At 35.2% G+C, this 17,047-nt stretch overlaps 2 protein-coding genes across 6 annotated transcripts in view; one reads left to right on the top strand and one right to left on the bottom strand.

Moving 5' to 3' along the window:
• The window catches only part of ERBB4 (erb-b2 receptor tyrosine kinase 4), a 1,119,996-nt gene that overhangs the window by 880,736 nt on the left and 222,213 nt on the right, over window positions 1-17,047 (top strand). For all 5 annotated transcript variants that reach the window (XM_066346729.1, XM_066346728.1, XM_066346726.1 and 2 more), the window contains exons 17-19: window positions 424-556; window positions 5,876-5,998; window positions 11,560-11,658. In XM_066346729.1, the coding sequence (XP_066202826.1) occupies window positions 424-556; window positions 5,876-5,998; window positions 11,560-11,658 (355 nt within the window). The remainder of the gene's footprint in view (window positions 1-423; window positions 557-5,875; window positions 5,999-11,559; window positions 11,659-17,047) is intronic.
• On the bottom strand, window positions 7,632-10,720 carry LOC136378696 (transcription elongation factor A protein-like 1). The gene is made up of 2 exons (XM_066345834.1): window positions 10,712-10,720; window positions 7,632-8,494 (listed from the first exon to the last, which is right to left on the bottom strand). The coding sequence occupies exons 1-2, from the start codon at window positions 10,718-10,720 to the stop codon at window positions 8,069-8,071; spliced, it is 435 nt and encodes a 144-aa protein (XP_066201931.1). The 3' UTR covers window positions 7,632-8,068.

Here is a 17,047-nt window from a genome sequence, read left to right as displayed (position 1 = left end):
GCAAACATTGAAGACAATATTATGTAAACATAACAATACAATTAAAATTTATTTTTATTCATTTATAAATACAAGTAAAATGAAAACAATTTAATACCTGTAAACTAACATTTTGGCATGAGTTCTTCATTGTTTCCAAGTCTTACTTTTTTTTTTTTTTAATGAAATGGCATGCTGTGGCTGCTTATCTTCCAAGATTAGTTGTATGTGCATGATTTCTTATTAAAAATGCAAAACAAAACAGAAGTAACTGCTGTTTTTACCATAAAAGTTTTGTTAGAGCTCTAAGGAAAGCACTTTTATTTTCATTACTTCTAACTGACTATATTTGTGATATGTGGATACATAACAATTGCTCTTTCCTCTTCCTCTTCCTTTTCTTTTTTCATACTTTTTTTTTTCCTTTTCCATTCTGGTCGGCAGAACTCCTCTAATTGCAGCTGGAATCATTGGAGGGCTCTTCATCCTGGTCATCATGGGCCTCACTTTTGCTGTTTATGTGAGAAGAAAGAGCATCAAAAAGAAAAGAGCGTTGAGACGGTTCCTGGAAACAGAGGTGACGTGTTTCGTCCTTCTCTTCATGAGTTTAGGGATGCTCTTCAGGTTGGGAAGGTTTAGATGATCCTCTACTTTTGATCCAAGTGAAAATTATGTTCAATTTCCCGCTGAGAGATTAGATTTTATAGTGTGTTATACAAAACTGATGAAAAATCAAAGTATATAGTAAATGTAGTCAAGGCATGTTTATGGCTTAAAGAGGATCAACAACGGAGGTCAAGGAAATCGAGGAAAAGACAGATCTGATTCTTTGGGGCAGAGTGTCCCATTATCAAACTCTAGAATATCGCAGTAGCAGAGCTGCTGTTCTGCTGCTAGAAATTTTTGGGTAGAGGCTATCTCACTAGCAGAAGTAGAAAAATGTTAGGAATGGAATTTTCTGGTTCAAAATAAAGCAAGATAGGCAAGCAATTTATGTTTTAATTAGGGTCACTAAGTTGGTTGCCACTGATCTCATTATTCTAGTAGTGAAAGGCTGAATTTACAGGATAAAGCTTAATGTTGTCATCACATAGACTTTACCATACAGTTTATGAGATGCACTTAATATCATGCATGTTAGTTATTGTGAATATGTAAATTACCATAAATTATTATAATTTCTTTTATGTTGCTACACTGAGTTCTCTAGCATGCAAGCTGATAGCTTTCACTGTACAGGTTAAAGGGGAAAAACAATTACAGAAGAATAGGCATTACCAGATACTTCTTAACTACAAGACTACCACTTTCTCCTGATACTTGCTTTCCTGCCAGGCTGGGCAATTCAGAGCAAATCTGGTCTGAGACGTAGCCTACCTTGGGTTTATTTTCTTTCTCATCACTGGTGTGACAGTTTTGACTTTTCCTCTTCACAATAACAGAAACGGAAACATTCATTCATTCATTCATAATTTTTCACACTAACAATGAATTAGATTATAGCTCTTTTTCTTTAGAAATTGAAATTAGATAGAAAGAACGGCCTGACCTGTGGTGGCGCAGTGGATAAAGTGTCGACCTGGAATGCTGAGGTCGCCGGTTCAAAACCCTGGGCTTGCCTGGTCAAGGCACATATGGGAGTTGATGCTTCCTGCTCCTCCCCCTTCTCTCTCTCTCTCCCCCCCTCTCTCCCCTCTCTCTCTAATAAAAATGAATAAATAAAATCTAAAAAAGTAAATAACTAAATAAATAAATAATAAAAAAAAAGAAAGAAGAAGCTACTTTAGGTCCTGACCAGGTAGCTCAGTGTCCAAGGTTGCGGGTTCAATCCGAAGTCAGGGGACATACAAGTTTCAATCAATGAGTACACAACTAAGTGGAATAACAAATCGATGTCTCTCTCTCTCTCTCCCTCTCTCTCCCTTCTTCTCTCTCTACAATTAGTAAATTAAAAAAAAAGAAGCTACATTATAGTTATATATAGGAAAATACTAAGGATTGGAGTTAGCTAAAATTAGAATGGGCTCTCTCCTCAACAGACATGTGAAAACTTAAAATGATAATAAATAATTTATATATAAATGGAAAAGATAATAGTGATTTCCACTTGAGTGGGATGTTTGCAGATCAACTGGGTTCTCTCTCACACATTTGGATAAAAGTTTGAGCACACATGAGTGCTGTGCCTATTTTCAGTTTAGTTAAGTAAGATGCTGGAGGCAGACAGAATTTTCCCTCGTGGTTAGCTTGGGGCAGTGAGCGAATTCTGGAAAGTGAATAAACTAGATTTGGGGAGGAATTGAAGACTTGGAACAACAGTGGACTTTCATGCGATTGAATAAACATAAGAGAAATTCTGTTTCTTAACTGTGAGCAAAAGGAAACTCACTGTTATGAAAAGAGTTGCTTTGTTTTGTTTTGTTAATATGGTGCTGTCTAAAAATGTCCTTCAAATTGGCATTTCATTGCTAAATAAACTCATAAGGATTGGTTTTGTAAGCAATTTCTATTTTTGTAGAAATTTTTTCTTTAAGGACTAAATTAAATAATTGTCAAATCCATTCCCATCTTTCTCTCAATAAAACTACATAATTTATTTATTTATTTAAAATTTTTTTTTACCATCTAAATAAAAGAAGAATTTTTAGGAGGAACAATTTAAATCCTTAACATTAAAACTGAAATTCTGACACAGAGGTGAACAATTTGTTACAGCATAGTATATTACAATGTATTTAAAGTTGATACATTTTCTAAAAATTTTTACTTCAGACTGTCTTTCTGCTGTTACACATTAAAAATGGAAAATACGTATATTTTGCCTGACCAGGTAGTGGTGCAGTGGTTAAAGAATCGGCCTGGGACCCAGAGGACCCAGGTTCAAAACCCTGAGTTCACCTGCTTGAATATATAGGCTCATCTGGTTTGAGCAAAGCTCACCAGCTTGAGGCCAAGGTCGCTGGCTTGAGCAAGGGGTCACTTGGTCTTCTGTAGCCCCCCCCCAAGGCACATATGAGAAAGCAATCAATGAACAACTAAGGTGCCGCTACGAAGAACTGATGCTTCGCATCTTTCTCCCTTCCTGTCTGTCTGTACCTGTTCCTACCTGTCCCTCTCTCTGTCTCTCTGTCTCTGTCACACACAAAAAAAGAAAATACATATTTTCAACATACACTTATTGAGATGCAGTATAAGCTTGATGCTTTGATAAATGCTGTAATGTAATAATAAGAACTGATCATATGCCTGTCCTGTGGTGGCACAGTGGATAAAGCGTCGACCTGGAATGCTGAGGTCACCGTTACAAAACCCTGGGCTTGCCTGGTCAAGGCACGTATGGGAGTTGATGCTTCCTGCTCCTCCCCCCTTTCTCTCTCTCTCTCTCTCTCTCTCTCTCTCTCTCTCTCTCTCTTTCCTCTAAAATGAATAAATAAATAAAAATAAAAAGAACTGATACTATCCTTTGAAGAATGACAGAGTAAATGATTACATATGGCAGGCAATGTTCCTAAGGCTTCTCCTTATATTATTATAAACCACTGCTATTTTTAACAATCTTCTAAGGTAATATGGCTATTCTGGTTTCACAGATGTGAAATGACGGCGGAGGAAGGGTAGCCCTAGTACACAAACTTTGACTGTACACTCAATTCTCTTTCTACTGTTTTGGCTACAAAAGGAAACTGTGCTTCTTTTGAAGGTATAATACTCAAATTCCTGGAAAAATGTGTTCTAAGAAAATTTTAAATGATGCCTAAGAAAATTTCAGGAAACTAAACATCTCAGGTAGAATTGTGAAGCATTCAGAATTTGAAACTATTGCATTATATATGCCAAAACATTGATATAACAAAGTAAAATTAGCCTTAAGTGCTGAAATCCAGTCTCTAATCTTGCACATGATTTTATATGATTTCTGTGCATGATTTTAAAAAAAATTATAAAAGCTCCTTATTATACACATAGTATGTGTATCAAAATCTATCAAACAAATCCAACACAGCAGAGTTGAATTCAAATAAAAGGTATTCTCTATAGGAGATCGTCTTTCAGATTTAACAAAGAATTTTGTGATTTTTTCTGAGATTTCTTTTGTGACTTGAGTGCAGTTTTAAGCATTTTTGCATTGTACATATGAAAATGAAATAGAAGGGTATTAGTTATCAAACTGTTTGAAAATAACCTACGTTCATTGGTAAATTTTATCATCTTTCCAAAATTTTTGCCATGACTATACTATACTATTTACCTATACTCAAGACTCTGGCTAATTAAGTGGACCATGATGTTCAAAGAAGCATGGTAATAATAACCAAGCTGGAGGGCCACGGTGTACTTAGCTCTGTAAACAGACATCTTGAAATATTGTGGTGGTTCTCGAGATAATTTGATTAGCAGTAGCCCTTAATTACTTTCTTATGCTGAGAAAAAACAAGCTATTTGCCTGTGTTTAAAATTCAGCTCTTTTATTTAACTTAAGAAAAATGAAAAAAGAAACTCCTATTCCACTTGCCTTTTCTTCAAGCATAGATAAAAACATAAAATTTAAACATGAGGTATAGACATTTTGGTACCCAGAGCCTTTCCATTGTCTACATATTTTTATTCTCACATAGGCAAGAAATGGCATGTATCCACATCCCTTTTCCCTTGCTCATTCATTCTTTCTGACTGAATGACATCTAAACTAGGACATCTAACATTAGTAATCTAATTTTACCCCCTTGAACCACACCCCACCCACTTCATGATTTGGTATTTCCCACCTTCCAGACCTATTCCACTCCCTGTTGTATCCCCCTTTAAGTATTCCTTCTTCTCCTTCATACTGTGTCCAAACTGTTCTTCATAGTGGCACTGTCCTCTTTAATGACTGCTCATTTTTATCATCTCAAACTGTTCCTCCTTTAGGAAGCGAAACCTAATGACCCTTATCCTTGATGTTGTCTTATTGCTTTGTATTTCCTATCCCACACTGATGATCTAGAATCAATTAATACAATTTTAGAATGTTTGACCTAGTAGATATCTAAGTCTTGCTATTTAAAATGTGTTCAAGAACTGTCGTCATATACAGGCATTACTTGGAGTTCTGTAAAATACAAATTACAGCCCCAACTACAGATCTACTGAACTGGAATCTTCATTTTAACAAGAACTTTAAGTAATTCATATGTACATGAAACTTTTAGAAGTGCTGTCCTGGAGTATTGACATTGTGCTAGCTTATTTTTTCTCTTCTGATATTTTTATTCTGGCTTAAGTCCCAAGAAAGCAGTCTTTCTTTTTTCTTCCTCCCTCCGTCTTCCTTCCTTCCTTCCTTCCTTCCTTCCTTCCTTCCTTCCTTCCTTCCTTCCTTCCTTCCTTCCTTCTTTCCTTCCTTCTTCCTTCCTTCCTTCCTTCCTTCCTTCCTTCCTTCCTTCCTTCCTTCCTTCCTTCCTTCCTTCCTTCCTTCCTTCCTTTCTTTTTTTGATACCAAATCTCCTTAAATGAGAAAGAAAACTTTACTAGAGTGTGCTGACATAACTAATATATCCTAGTCTTAGCTGAAGAGAACAAAAAGGAAGAGGCTTGGAAAAGTAGAATTAAGAGCCCCTAATTAGTTTCTAAGGTTTATAAAAATAGAAGAAAAAAAATCCCCTAGCCTAGCCTGCCTCCAGGTAGGCAAACACGTGTTACATGAGCTCACTCAGGCCAAGGGACTGAGAAGGGAAAAGAGGGATTCTCAGGGAATGGTAACAAGTCCATACTATAAATATATTGTTTTTCAAGAAAAAGCATGCTTGTGTGTTTTTGTATGTTTAAGAAAGGAAACCAGCCAGTGGTAGAGAAAGAGAGAGAAGCACTGACCAATGGATTGAAAGTTATAACTTGTATTCTTTATTTTATTTTGTAGTTGGTTGAACCCTTAACTCCCAGTGGCACGGCACCCAATCAAGCTCAACTGCGTATTTTGAAAGAAACTGAGCTCAAAAGAGTGAAAGTACTTGGCTCGGGTGCTTTTGGAACTGTGTATAAAGTAAGTAAAATAATAATATATGCCATTGGTTATTCTCTATTTTGTTTCAAATTTATTCTATATAAAAGGGCTAACTTACCTTAATCCTTTTTTAATATCCAGAGAGGAGAACCTTTATAATATGAAGATGTTGATGCACAAACAAATTCATTATTTTTATTAAGCAAGTTGGTAATGGAGACAGACAAAGCAAGAGATACTGGTACAGAGTCACAGTCTAGTTCTTTCTCTCGGTGTCCTTCGGAGCCCCTTTCGATGTCCTCTCCCCTTCGGCAAATTTTGTCCTCATCCAAAATATCTGGCTCTAGCCCACTTTTCTTTCCCGACACAGTGCCCTAGGAAATCCCAGACGGGCCTGGGCAATGTGGCGTCACCCTTCACTCCCCTTTCCTTCTGCTTTTCTATCCAGACTTCTCCCCATTTAGCTCATTTCTTTAGGATCCACACAAATGTTTTCACACCTTAATAAGACAGGGCTAGTTCCTAAACCACTATTTTGTCTACTCGGTAACATGTATGATTTAATAGAAAATTTCTGGTTTTGATGTCCTCATCATTATATGCAATTAAAAAAAATGACTATATTTGTGACATTTAGGTCAAACAAAGGAGAGGGTTACATTATGGGTTTTCAATAAGAGAAACATTTCCAGAAAGGGAAAGCTCAAATGATGGTATTTGCATGGTTCCTTTTTAGCTTAATTAACAAACCAGATCAGAGGCCAGGCTCGATTAGTGGTGATGAAATTTATTTTTAATGGCAAGTAACATGAATAAGAAACTACTTGGTCAGTATTAAATCCTTCTTGTAATGCTCATTCTTCCAATTTCAAAATTTACTTTACCAGTTTTATATATTTCTTTTTTAAAATTTTTAAATTTAATTTTTTTTATTTTTATGTGAGTGAGAGGAGGGTAATTAGAGAGACAGAGACTCCTGCATGCACTCTTACCACCTAGTGACCCCGTCTGTGGCCAATGCTCTGCCCATGTTTGCAACTGAGCTATTTTTAGCATCTGAAGCAGAGGTTCCACAGAGCCAATTTCAGTGCCTAGGGCCAACATGCTCAAATCAATCCAGCCATGGCTGAGAGAGGAAAGAGAGAAACAGAGAGAGAGAATGGGGAGGGGTGGGAAGAGAAGTAGATGGTTGCTTCTCTTGTGAGCCGTGACTGAGAATCAAACCCAGGACTTCCACATGCTAGGTCAATGCTCTATCACTGAGCCAATTGGCCAGGGACAATTATATATTTTTTAGAGCTACATGAAAGCCCACATTTTTATAAACATATCTCTTAAAATAGATTAGATCTTAGGAATTTTGCATTTTAAAATGTTCATTTTTTTCTGTTTAAGACAAAGATTTTAAAACAAAATATTAACAATTAATATATAAACTTAATTTTCTCTACAGAGTATTCCAAAAATAATCAAATTTCTTTAAAATGAATTGTTTTATTCTAAGGTTAAAATGCTAAAGTTTCTTAATATCTTAGTATGCATGTTTTTTGTTTTTTTGTGTTTTTTTTTCTGACAAACATTTTATTAATTGCCACATTGTCTTTATAAACTGACAGTGTTTAAGTTGCTTTACATTATTTCCCATTATATTGGAGGGTTTTTGCAATACATGTAAAATGTGTTCGTCCTGAAAAAACGAGATGTTCCAACAAAGCAAAAGTGAAAAGCAAACAAAAACTCACTTATCTTACCACACAGGTGGCCACCGTTACGCCTCTGAAATATTTACTTTGTTTTTCTTTTCAAATTAAGATAAAAATACACATTTTTACAAAAACGGGATACTACACACTTTTCAAAAATCGCTTTTTTCACTTCACAATACATGACGTCCATTTTTTCATGCAAATTGGTGAGCCACATGACTGAAAGAGGGAGACTTGCAGATGGGGGGAAGGAAGCCCAATTTTACCAATTACAAGCGAAACACCTTAAATAAAGCCACACAAAAACGTTAAAATTAATAAGATGGTGAGAGGAAGTCGAGAAAATACACACAATTCAAGTGGCAATACCAAGTCAGACAAACCGCATTAATGGCCGGGCACATTACATAGGATACGGACGGTTGCGTCTCGCCTTCCAGTGCATGATCATCAGTTTGTTTCGCACTCTTTTCATCTCTTCCATCTCCTCTGCGACCTGGATCATCTCCTCGTTGCTCAAATTTCTGCCGTGTATGTCCCCTTTAAACTGCGGACGAGAGCGAGCCAGCCTTTCCTTAAAGCTTCCTTCTTCCAGCTTCTGCTTCCCCACTCCGCAGGGAGGCTGCTCCATGGCGGGGCGCGCCGCGAACAGGTCATGCAGAGAAAGGCGCTCCTCCGAGGGGCGATACTCGGGCCCCAGCAGCTCGGGAAGGAGATCAGGAAGGAGCTCGGGAAGGATATCCTCGGGAAAGAACTCCTCCTCGGGGGATTGCTCTTCTGAAGATCGAATGTTTTTTTTTAAATTAAATTTAAAATTATTGAGTGAGCACTGAATTGACTAGGTTGACTTGATGCCTTCTCTATTTAAATTCTTTGTATGGTCAAAGAAGCATAACTTATTCTGTTTCTCTATTTTTATTATGCTATGAAAAATGGACTTCAATTTAATTAAATTAATTTATTTATTTTTATTTATTTATTTTAGCGACAGAGAGAGAGTAGGGGGCAGACAGGGACAAACCAACAGGAAGGGAGAGAGATGAGAAATGTCAACTCATAGTTGCAGCACCTTAGCTGTTCACTGATTGCTTTTTTGCTTTTTCATATGTGCCTTGATGGGGCGAGGGCTGGGGCTCCAGGCAAGCCAGTGACCTCCTGCTCAAGTGACCTCCTGCTTAGTGACATTGGGCTTCAAGCCAGCAACCTTTGGGCTCAAACCAGCAACCATGTGGTCATGTCTATGATCCCATGCTCAATCTGGAGACCCTGTACTCAAGCTGGTGAACCTGCAGTCAAGCCAATGAGCCTGTGTTCATGCGGGATACCTTGGAGTTTTGAATCTGGGTCTTCAGCATCCCATTCTAACACTCTATCCACTGAGCCACCGCTTGGTCATGCAGAACTTCTATTTTAAAGATAACACAATCTTGAATTGTTCTCAGCCTATTATCACCCTCATATTTGTTAAAGATGATACAACTTGGAAATTAAATATTATTTTAAATCTTAGATACCATATAACTCAAGAATAAATGTGATCTTGTGACCTCAGCAGAAAATATTACCTATTTAGACATTTTTTTTTAACAAAGCTTTATTAATTTAAAAACAATCATTTCTGTTGACCATCATGTTGCACCTTAATTAAATTTATTTGTGCCCTGGCCAGTTGGCTCAGGGTTAGAGTGTCAGCCCAGTGTATGAAAGTCCTGAGTTCAATTCCCAGCCAGGGCACACAGGAGAAGCACCCATTCTCCACCCTTCTCCCTCTACTTTCTCTCTATCTCTCTCTTCCCCTCCCACAGCCAAGGCTCCACTGGAGCAAAACTGGCCTGGGTGGGCACTGAGGATCTCTCAATGGCTTCTGCCTCAAGTGCTAGAATGGCTTTGGTTGCAACAGAGCAATGCTCCAGATGGGCAGAACATGCCCTCTAGTGGGCTTGCTGGGTGGATCCTTGTCGGGCACATGCGAGAGTCTGTCTCTGCCTCCCTGCTTCTCACTTCAGAAAAATACAAAAAAAAAAAAAAATTACTTGCATTGAAAAGTTACTGAATGCTCCATAGTATTTTTGAATTATACCAGCAGTTTGTGTGGTTAACTCTATGTGTTAATTAACATGCTGTTTCTTATAAGGACATACTATCTAAACTATAAAGAGTTAGTCTTGACTATGCAAATGAAAATTTATTTGGCAATTATTTGGTTATTTATTTAACCTGGTTGGAGATATGCTGAGTTTAATCATTAAAGATTGAACCAATATTATTGGTATCAGCATTAGCATAGTTGAATTTTTATCTCATCAATCCTACAAATTAAGGACTATATTTATTTAAAAAGCAGTACAAAGTAGTTAACACTAAATATACATTATTATTTCAAAAGTGTGCCTTAGGAATATTTTAATATTGATGCAATATCTTTATAAGTTAATCTCTTCTGCAGTTATTTTATTGAATAGTGGTAGGTCTGTTCTCTATCCCAGGTACTACAGTGAGAGAATATAGCATATGGATCTTGGGCTGTTGATTTTTTTCCCACATTTAAGCATAAATGATTTTTGAAAATTTTTCTACAACAAGGAACTTGTCTAATTACTTTGCACTTGACATATAGATTTCCCTATTCATTCTAAAAATAACATAACCCTTATATTTACTTTCTAAAAGATAATTTTTTAATTATTTTGACTTTAATAATTCTTCTTTAGGTCTCCTTTTATTACAGCTTTGAGTATCATGATTATATATGTTTTTATATAGAAGTACAAAGTGAAAATATTTTTTAATCTTTTCTTTATGATTACAATCGGCTAACTTTAAGTAAGACAGGAATTAGAGATATTGTATTCAAGAATAATGGACCTTTTTTTCTTGCTTTAATTTTAAATTGAAAACTGACCTAAGAATATTCTTTATATTTAAGGGCTAACAAATTAAAATTTGAAATTTTTAAATTTAACCTTATATATATCTGTTTTCATTTGCAACATATGTTTTCTAAAAATACATTCTTGTATAATCCATGCATCTCTCTAAGCCTTACCAAATTCATGGTCCTCATTCAAATGATTTGAGTGTTTATACAGAAATGTTGTTTTTTATTTTAATGTTGTACTTTACTTAAACTCTACCTTCGATAGACTTTCTCAATGCACAAGTCCTGGTCAGATACTATAATTATATTTCCATCAAAAGAGAGATCTAACAATAACCAAAATAAATATTTTATATTACTTGAGAGATAAAAATCCTTGACATACACGCACACTATTAATAATATAGACAAATTAATATGTGCTTAATAAACCCTACTATTGCCTTTCAAAACTAATTCTTAAATAATTACCATAGAAAATTAATTTTTAAATCAAGCTGAATTTCAGGAACATGAGAAAATCCTTTTTTTATTTTTCTATTCAGTTTCTGAATTAATTAGATAATATTAAAGCTGTGAAGAATCTCCAATATTACTTACGGCAATCTAAATTACAAAAGTGATAACTGAACTTCAAAAATTGGAACAGCCTTCTCAAAGCCTTGAGAAGTTGATGATAACATTCATATTAAATATTATTATATTGTATTTCAATTTTTTTGACTATTCAAGCCTTTTTTAGGCACACAAGTTGCATTTTATCATAGTGTAAACACCTTGAAAGCAGAATACATATATAATTCATCTTCAAATAATGAAAGCAAACAATAAAGTTGCTGAGTAACTTGTAACATATAGCAGGTGCTTGATACATATTTGTTGATTAAATGAAAGAATATAGTACTTCTAAAATTATTTTTTAAGAAATTCATAGATTGAAGGGTTCAATTGGTTGTCGTTTCTTGTGTGAATCTATATCTTAATAAAGAGTGAATGTGACTTTTTTCCCCCCAAAGGGTATTTGGGTACCTGAAGGAGAAACGGTGAAGATTCCAGTGGCTATTAAGATTCTCAATGAAACAACTGGTCCCAAAGCCAATGTGGAATTCATGGATGTAAGTACAGACATCGTCAATTGCCTTTTATTTATTATTAATAGACTGCTTTTAGAATTTTTTTAAAAAAGGACTCTACTACTTACAAAGCTTTATTTTCTGAAAAAAGTACAGTCTAATTAAAATTAAAGGCTTGACCCATGGTCAACAAACTTTTGCTTAAAAGACCATAGAGAATAAATCTTAGGCTTTTTGTGCAATGTGATCTCTGTGGCAACTAAAAAACTCTGTGCTTTGCATAGGTATGCAGCCATAGACAATGAAAACCAAACAAAACACAGTTACGGATGTCACTGTGTTACAGTAGAATTTTATTTACAGAGACATGCTGAAGAACAGATTTGGCCTATAAACTAAACCCTGACCTCAAAGGCCATGCATTTAAGGTGACGAATTGCATTTGAGAATATTGATGATGATTTGAAAAACTATTTGGACTTCTTGATTTTATTGTTGCCATGATCTGATTAGTTGAAAACATTAATAGAGATTAATTAATATAGTCTCTACTTTAAATTAGGAACCTAGCTAAGTCAGATAATTAGCCATTGAAGTTTACTTTTTTTTAAATTCAAATTCAGAAGATCTTATAGGTTAAACACTCTTATAAGAGAGTTTTGAAGAATAAAAGTACCTTATAAGGTCAATCAGAACTTTAAGATTTATCCTAGCAAAAATTGTGTATTGAGCTGTTCAGCAAATTTCAGAAAGTAGAAGACTATACATACACATAGCATGCTGTCCTTCTTCCATATTCAATACAAGATATATCACCAGGGGCCCTATCAAAGACCCATATATATTGTTTCTATATATTTTAAAATAATGTCTCCAAAAATAAGAATGATTTTGATTTTCAAAATACTTTCATATAAAAAATGTTGCAAACACATGCACTTTGATATTTTGTTTAAAGATGGATTACCATATATTTCTACCCACTTTTTTTTTTATAAAATCTTTTGTAGTTTTATAGGAGCTCAATTTGTGACCTTAGAAATTTTTCTTTTTGTATAATGCTAATCATTTTATATAGCGCTACTTTTAGTTTAACTTATTATTGATAATAATAAGGCTGGTAATGTGCTAATAATACAATGGTTTTTCACCTTTTTACACTTAGGGATCAGTAAACACAGGAAAATTATTTCGGGGACCACTAAGACAAAAATTACCCTTAGCATAAGCAAATTTGATTTAAGATCATTGGCTCTATAATCTTCATACAACAGTAGGGTGGTTAAGTCTTTAGTGGACTAGCACACAATTTTAGGCAGACAGGTCCATGGACTGGAGTTTGAAAAATACTGAGCTAATATAAACCTGCTGCCCTGATCTGTTGGTACCATGCCTTACCAGTTACTAAATATGTTAAATACTGCTCTTGTTGCATATCTGCCAACACCTAGCTGTCAGACATTGAATCTAGTCACTTTATGTAGGTCTCTAAAAGTTCTGACACTGTGGTTACATGTCCTAGATCATGTATTAATATGTAAAACTGAAACTTTTTTAATGGTACCACAACCAATTTGAGCTTGCTATACATTTATGAAGAGAATCTTCAAAAAAAACAAAAACTAGAAAGAAACTGAGAATGTGTAGAAACGGTGTAAGTGAATGTGTAAAACTCATAGAAATAACATCTTGCCCAGCATAGACTGCAACCGAGGCTGAAATTCACAAGAATGCTAATCATCTCTGTTGGAAGCCTGGACAGCCATTTTTGTCATATTTCTATGGAAACAGACTGGCAAAAAGGGGTTAAGAGGCTATAAAATAATCACCTACGAAAGAAGCTCTAAAAAGCTCATTATGATTTTGAATGATTATTTGAGAGTTCCTAACTCCATCCATTTTTTTTCCCCCTGATCTAAGGTCTATTCCCATGGAAACATGAGTGGGGATGGCCGTTAAGTTTTAGCTTTCTGCTGAATTTTAAATTAAGCTGTGATTGAGCCATGAAGTAAGTCATTTTCCTAGATGGTTGATGGATGGTGAGCAACAAACTAAGGGTTTGTTTTTTTAATTAAAAATAAAATTTAAAAACATATTTTGACTGCAGCTATTGTACATTGTATGTAGGTACCAAAAAATGAACAGATTGATGGATTGCTATCAGTAGAGCATCAATAAATAACAAGCAGAAACAGTTCTTACTATTTTTATGACTTATTTAAAACAATAAGAGGGATATAGTACAATGATTACAACACAGTTGAACTAGCAAAATAAGTGATGCATTTAGTATTTTAAATAGCCTGGTGTAATTTTAAGACAAACATCTGCCTAGATCACATACCTACATTTTTAGCTCATCTGTTATGTGTGCCAGGCATTGTAAAAACTTGAACAACATATCAACTCACAGTAGAAGAAGACTGTGTATGCAAAATTATTTGTAATTTATACCTATAGATTGAGTTAAAATTGCAAATATTTCCAAGGTTATTAAGTTAAAAGTCATATGATCACCCTGTGTCTTAGTCTGGATATTACCAGAAGCAGAAGCTGAAACTTAGACAAGGATTTGAGTGAAGTAGTTTATTTTAGAGGTGAAGGACTCATCAGTAGGAGAGTATAAAAAAGAGACAGGGTTGCCACTAAAGCCAGCTGCCATTGTGAGTGGCTGGACCTATTGTATTTTCCATTGGAGAGAGTCTGGCAGCTAGGATAAACATAAACCCCAGAGTTACTCTGCTCAAGGGGTAAGGGAGCTGATGTGAAGACATTAGCTGCCAGTCACTGGTTGAAGCCTGCTAGGACAGAAACACATTATTCTCCAGCATGTCCTACCTGCCATGCCAAGGGTGGCAAAGAGGCTTTAGTAGCAAAAGCCACTGGATGAAGAAAGGCAGGTAGAAGTCAGTTAGAACATATGCTAGAGAGCATTCCAAGGATGACTTTCAAACTCAAATAAGGTCCACTGCAACTGTGAAAACTGTCTCTTTGACAAACTAGTGTGCATGTGTGTATTTGTATGTCTTTGATGTGTGCATGTGTTTTATACCATTTTATAGAAGAAAAATAAAGCTTCTAAAAACAATGGAAAATGCATACTTCTATCAAGCCTTAGACATCTCCCCAACACTTGTCCAAAATTTCCACTTAGGATAGGACATTGTAGATTCACTAACCTCTACTACTAGTTTTATCAGATATAGCTGTGCTTTAGTGGTTATTATAGTAAACGATACAAGTACAGCAACTTAATACTGAAAACTCACTACATCCAACATTTCTATTGATAACCAAGGGCAAAAAAAGAGGACTTTATATTTTTTTATAATTTTTATTATAGGCAAAAATAAATAAGTAGCAATTTGTGATCTATTAAATGCTACATTAAAAGCAAGAGAAGGAGAATTTGGTCACAAAGCTGTTACTCAGCTCACCTGAATATGTCTAATGGATTCATAATGACGGTAATAGCATATTGTTAGTGAATGGCCAAGACATTCTTCATTCCCATGAAGGAAGATCACATTAAGAAAATTATTCTAAGTCAAGATTTCAGGGGGGTGAACACACAATACGGTGCATAGAGATGTGTTGTAGAATTGGGCATCTGAAACCTATATAATTATGTTAACCAGTATCACCTCCAAAAGTTAAATAAAAAAATAAAAGAAAATTAATATAAAGGTTCAACTTTATAAGAAGAATACCTACATCTATACAGATTCCTAATTCTTATTTCAAATACCACTGTTTTATTGGTAAAATCCTTGGATTTGCTTTGTCTTTTATTTTATCCATTAAATAGTGCAGAATACCTAAAAATGAAGTGATTGACCAGGATTCCTGGAATTGGAGTCTATGGTCTGTTCAAATCAGGCAGGCTCTTCAGTTTCCCTGAGTTTCCACTACTGTTTTTTTCTTTTTTCTCTGATTTAAGTCTACTAACACTTGACATAATTATATTTTCCTAGGAAGAGCCTATGTTTTAATTGTTTTAAATTAATATGTTTTCTTAAATAATTAATATTGGGATAAAAGTAGTTCTGTAGTTATCCTAAATTCCAGTGACTTACCAATAATAGTTCAGTTAGCTGAATCTTCTTGACTTCAGTTTCTCTTTCCCAACCAAATCAACCACAGAGTTCACGGTAAGGTGCTGCAAGGAAATGCATTGCCAATCACTCAGCCTATACAATATGACATTCTATTTATCTTATGCGACTGTCATTTTTCTATTTCTGAAGGAATTTTCATGTGAATTTTGTTTATGTGTTTCTTTTTTGATATTGCTTTTATAATATAGCCAGTGTCTCGACAGAAGTTGTTTCAACTCTAATTGATGTTTTATTAGTGGGGTGAGACAAGTAGAATTTGTTGGCAGAGTTTATATATTCTCTCAAATTATAGCAGACTTGTTACAAAATGATTTAAAAAGATATTTTCTTCTATGACATTATTTTTACATTACAATATTTTCATGCACATAACTTCACATAAACAGTAACTCTTAGCTAGATCTTGTGTCATAATAATAGTGGAATTTAAAATTCTTTATAATTTAATTCAAATATTTTTAGACATTAAATGTTTTGTCATTTATATACATAAATATAATTCATCAACTTCAGAGGTAAAAAATGCAAATTTAATTTTTAAGGCCCATTAGATGTCACAAATTCTGGTTTGTATAATCATTCAAGTTAGTTAACCAATCCTTTTCTTTTTAAAAAATAATAAAGTTGAAATAGTTAAGAAAAATTGGAGATAGTTACTTTACTTATAAAAATATGATAATATTGCCCTGGCCTGTTGGCTCAGCGGTAGTGTGTCGGCCCGGTTTGTGGAAGTCCCGGGTTTGAATCCCGTCCAGGGCACACAGGAGAAATGCCCATCTGCTTCTCTACCCTTCCCCCTCTCCTTCTTCTCTTTCTCTCTCTTCCCCTCCTTCAGCCAAGGCTCCTTTGGGGCAAAGTTGAGGACTGCTCCATGCCATCCACCTCAGGTGCTAGAATGGCTCTGGTCGCAACAGAGCTATGACCCAGATGGGCAGAGCATCGCCCCCTGGTGGGCATGCCGGGTGGATCAAGGTGGAGTGCATGCGGGAGTCTGTCAGACTGCCTCCCTGCTTCTAACTTCAGAAACACACACACACACACACACACACACACACAATACACACACACACATACACACACAATACACACACACACACACACACATCTTCAGAAAGAAGATCTATAAACTGCACTACAAACAGAATCAGTCTTTCAAGCTCTACTAAAATGAAAAAAAAAATCCTGGTAACTAAAGTAAATTATTTGTTACAATTTATTTTATTGTTCTTTGTGCCCATCCTGTTAGTTTACAGAACTCAGCTGAAAATGACATCACATCTGAAATCACTGTTTCAAACACCCCTTCCTCAACC

The sequence above is a fragment of the Saccopteryx leptura genome, chromosome 7 (assembly GCF_036850995.1).
Source record: "Saccopteryx leptura isolate mSacLep1 chromosome 7, mSacLep1_pri_phased_curated, whole genome shotgun sequence".
Classification (NCBI taxonomy): domain Eukaryota; kingdom Metazoa; phylum Chordata; class Mammalia; order Chiroptera; family Emballonuridae; genus Saccopteryx; species Saccopteryx leptura.
Note: the sequence above shows the minus strand (reverse complement) of the source record. Positions and strands in the feature narration are given on the sequence as shown.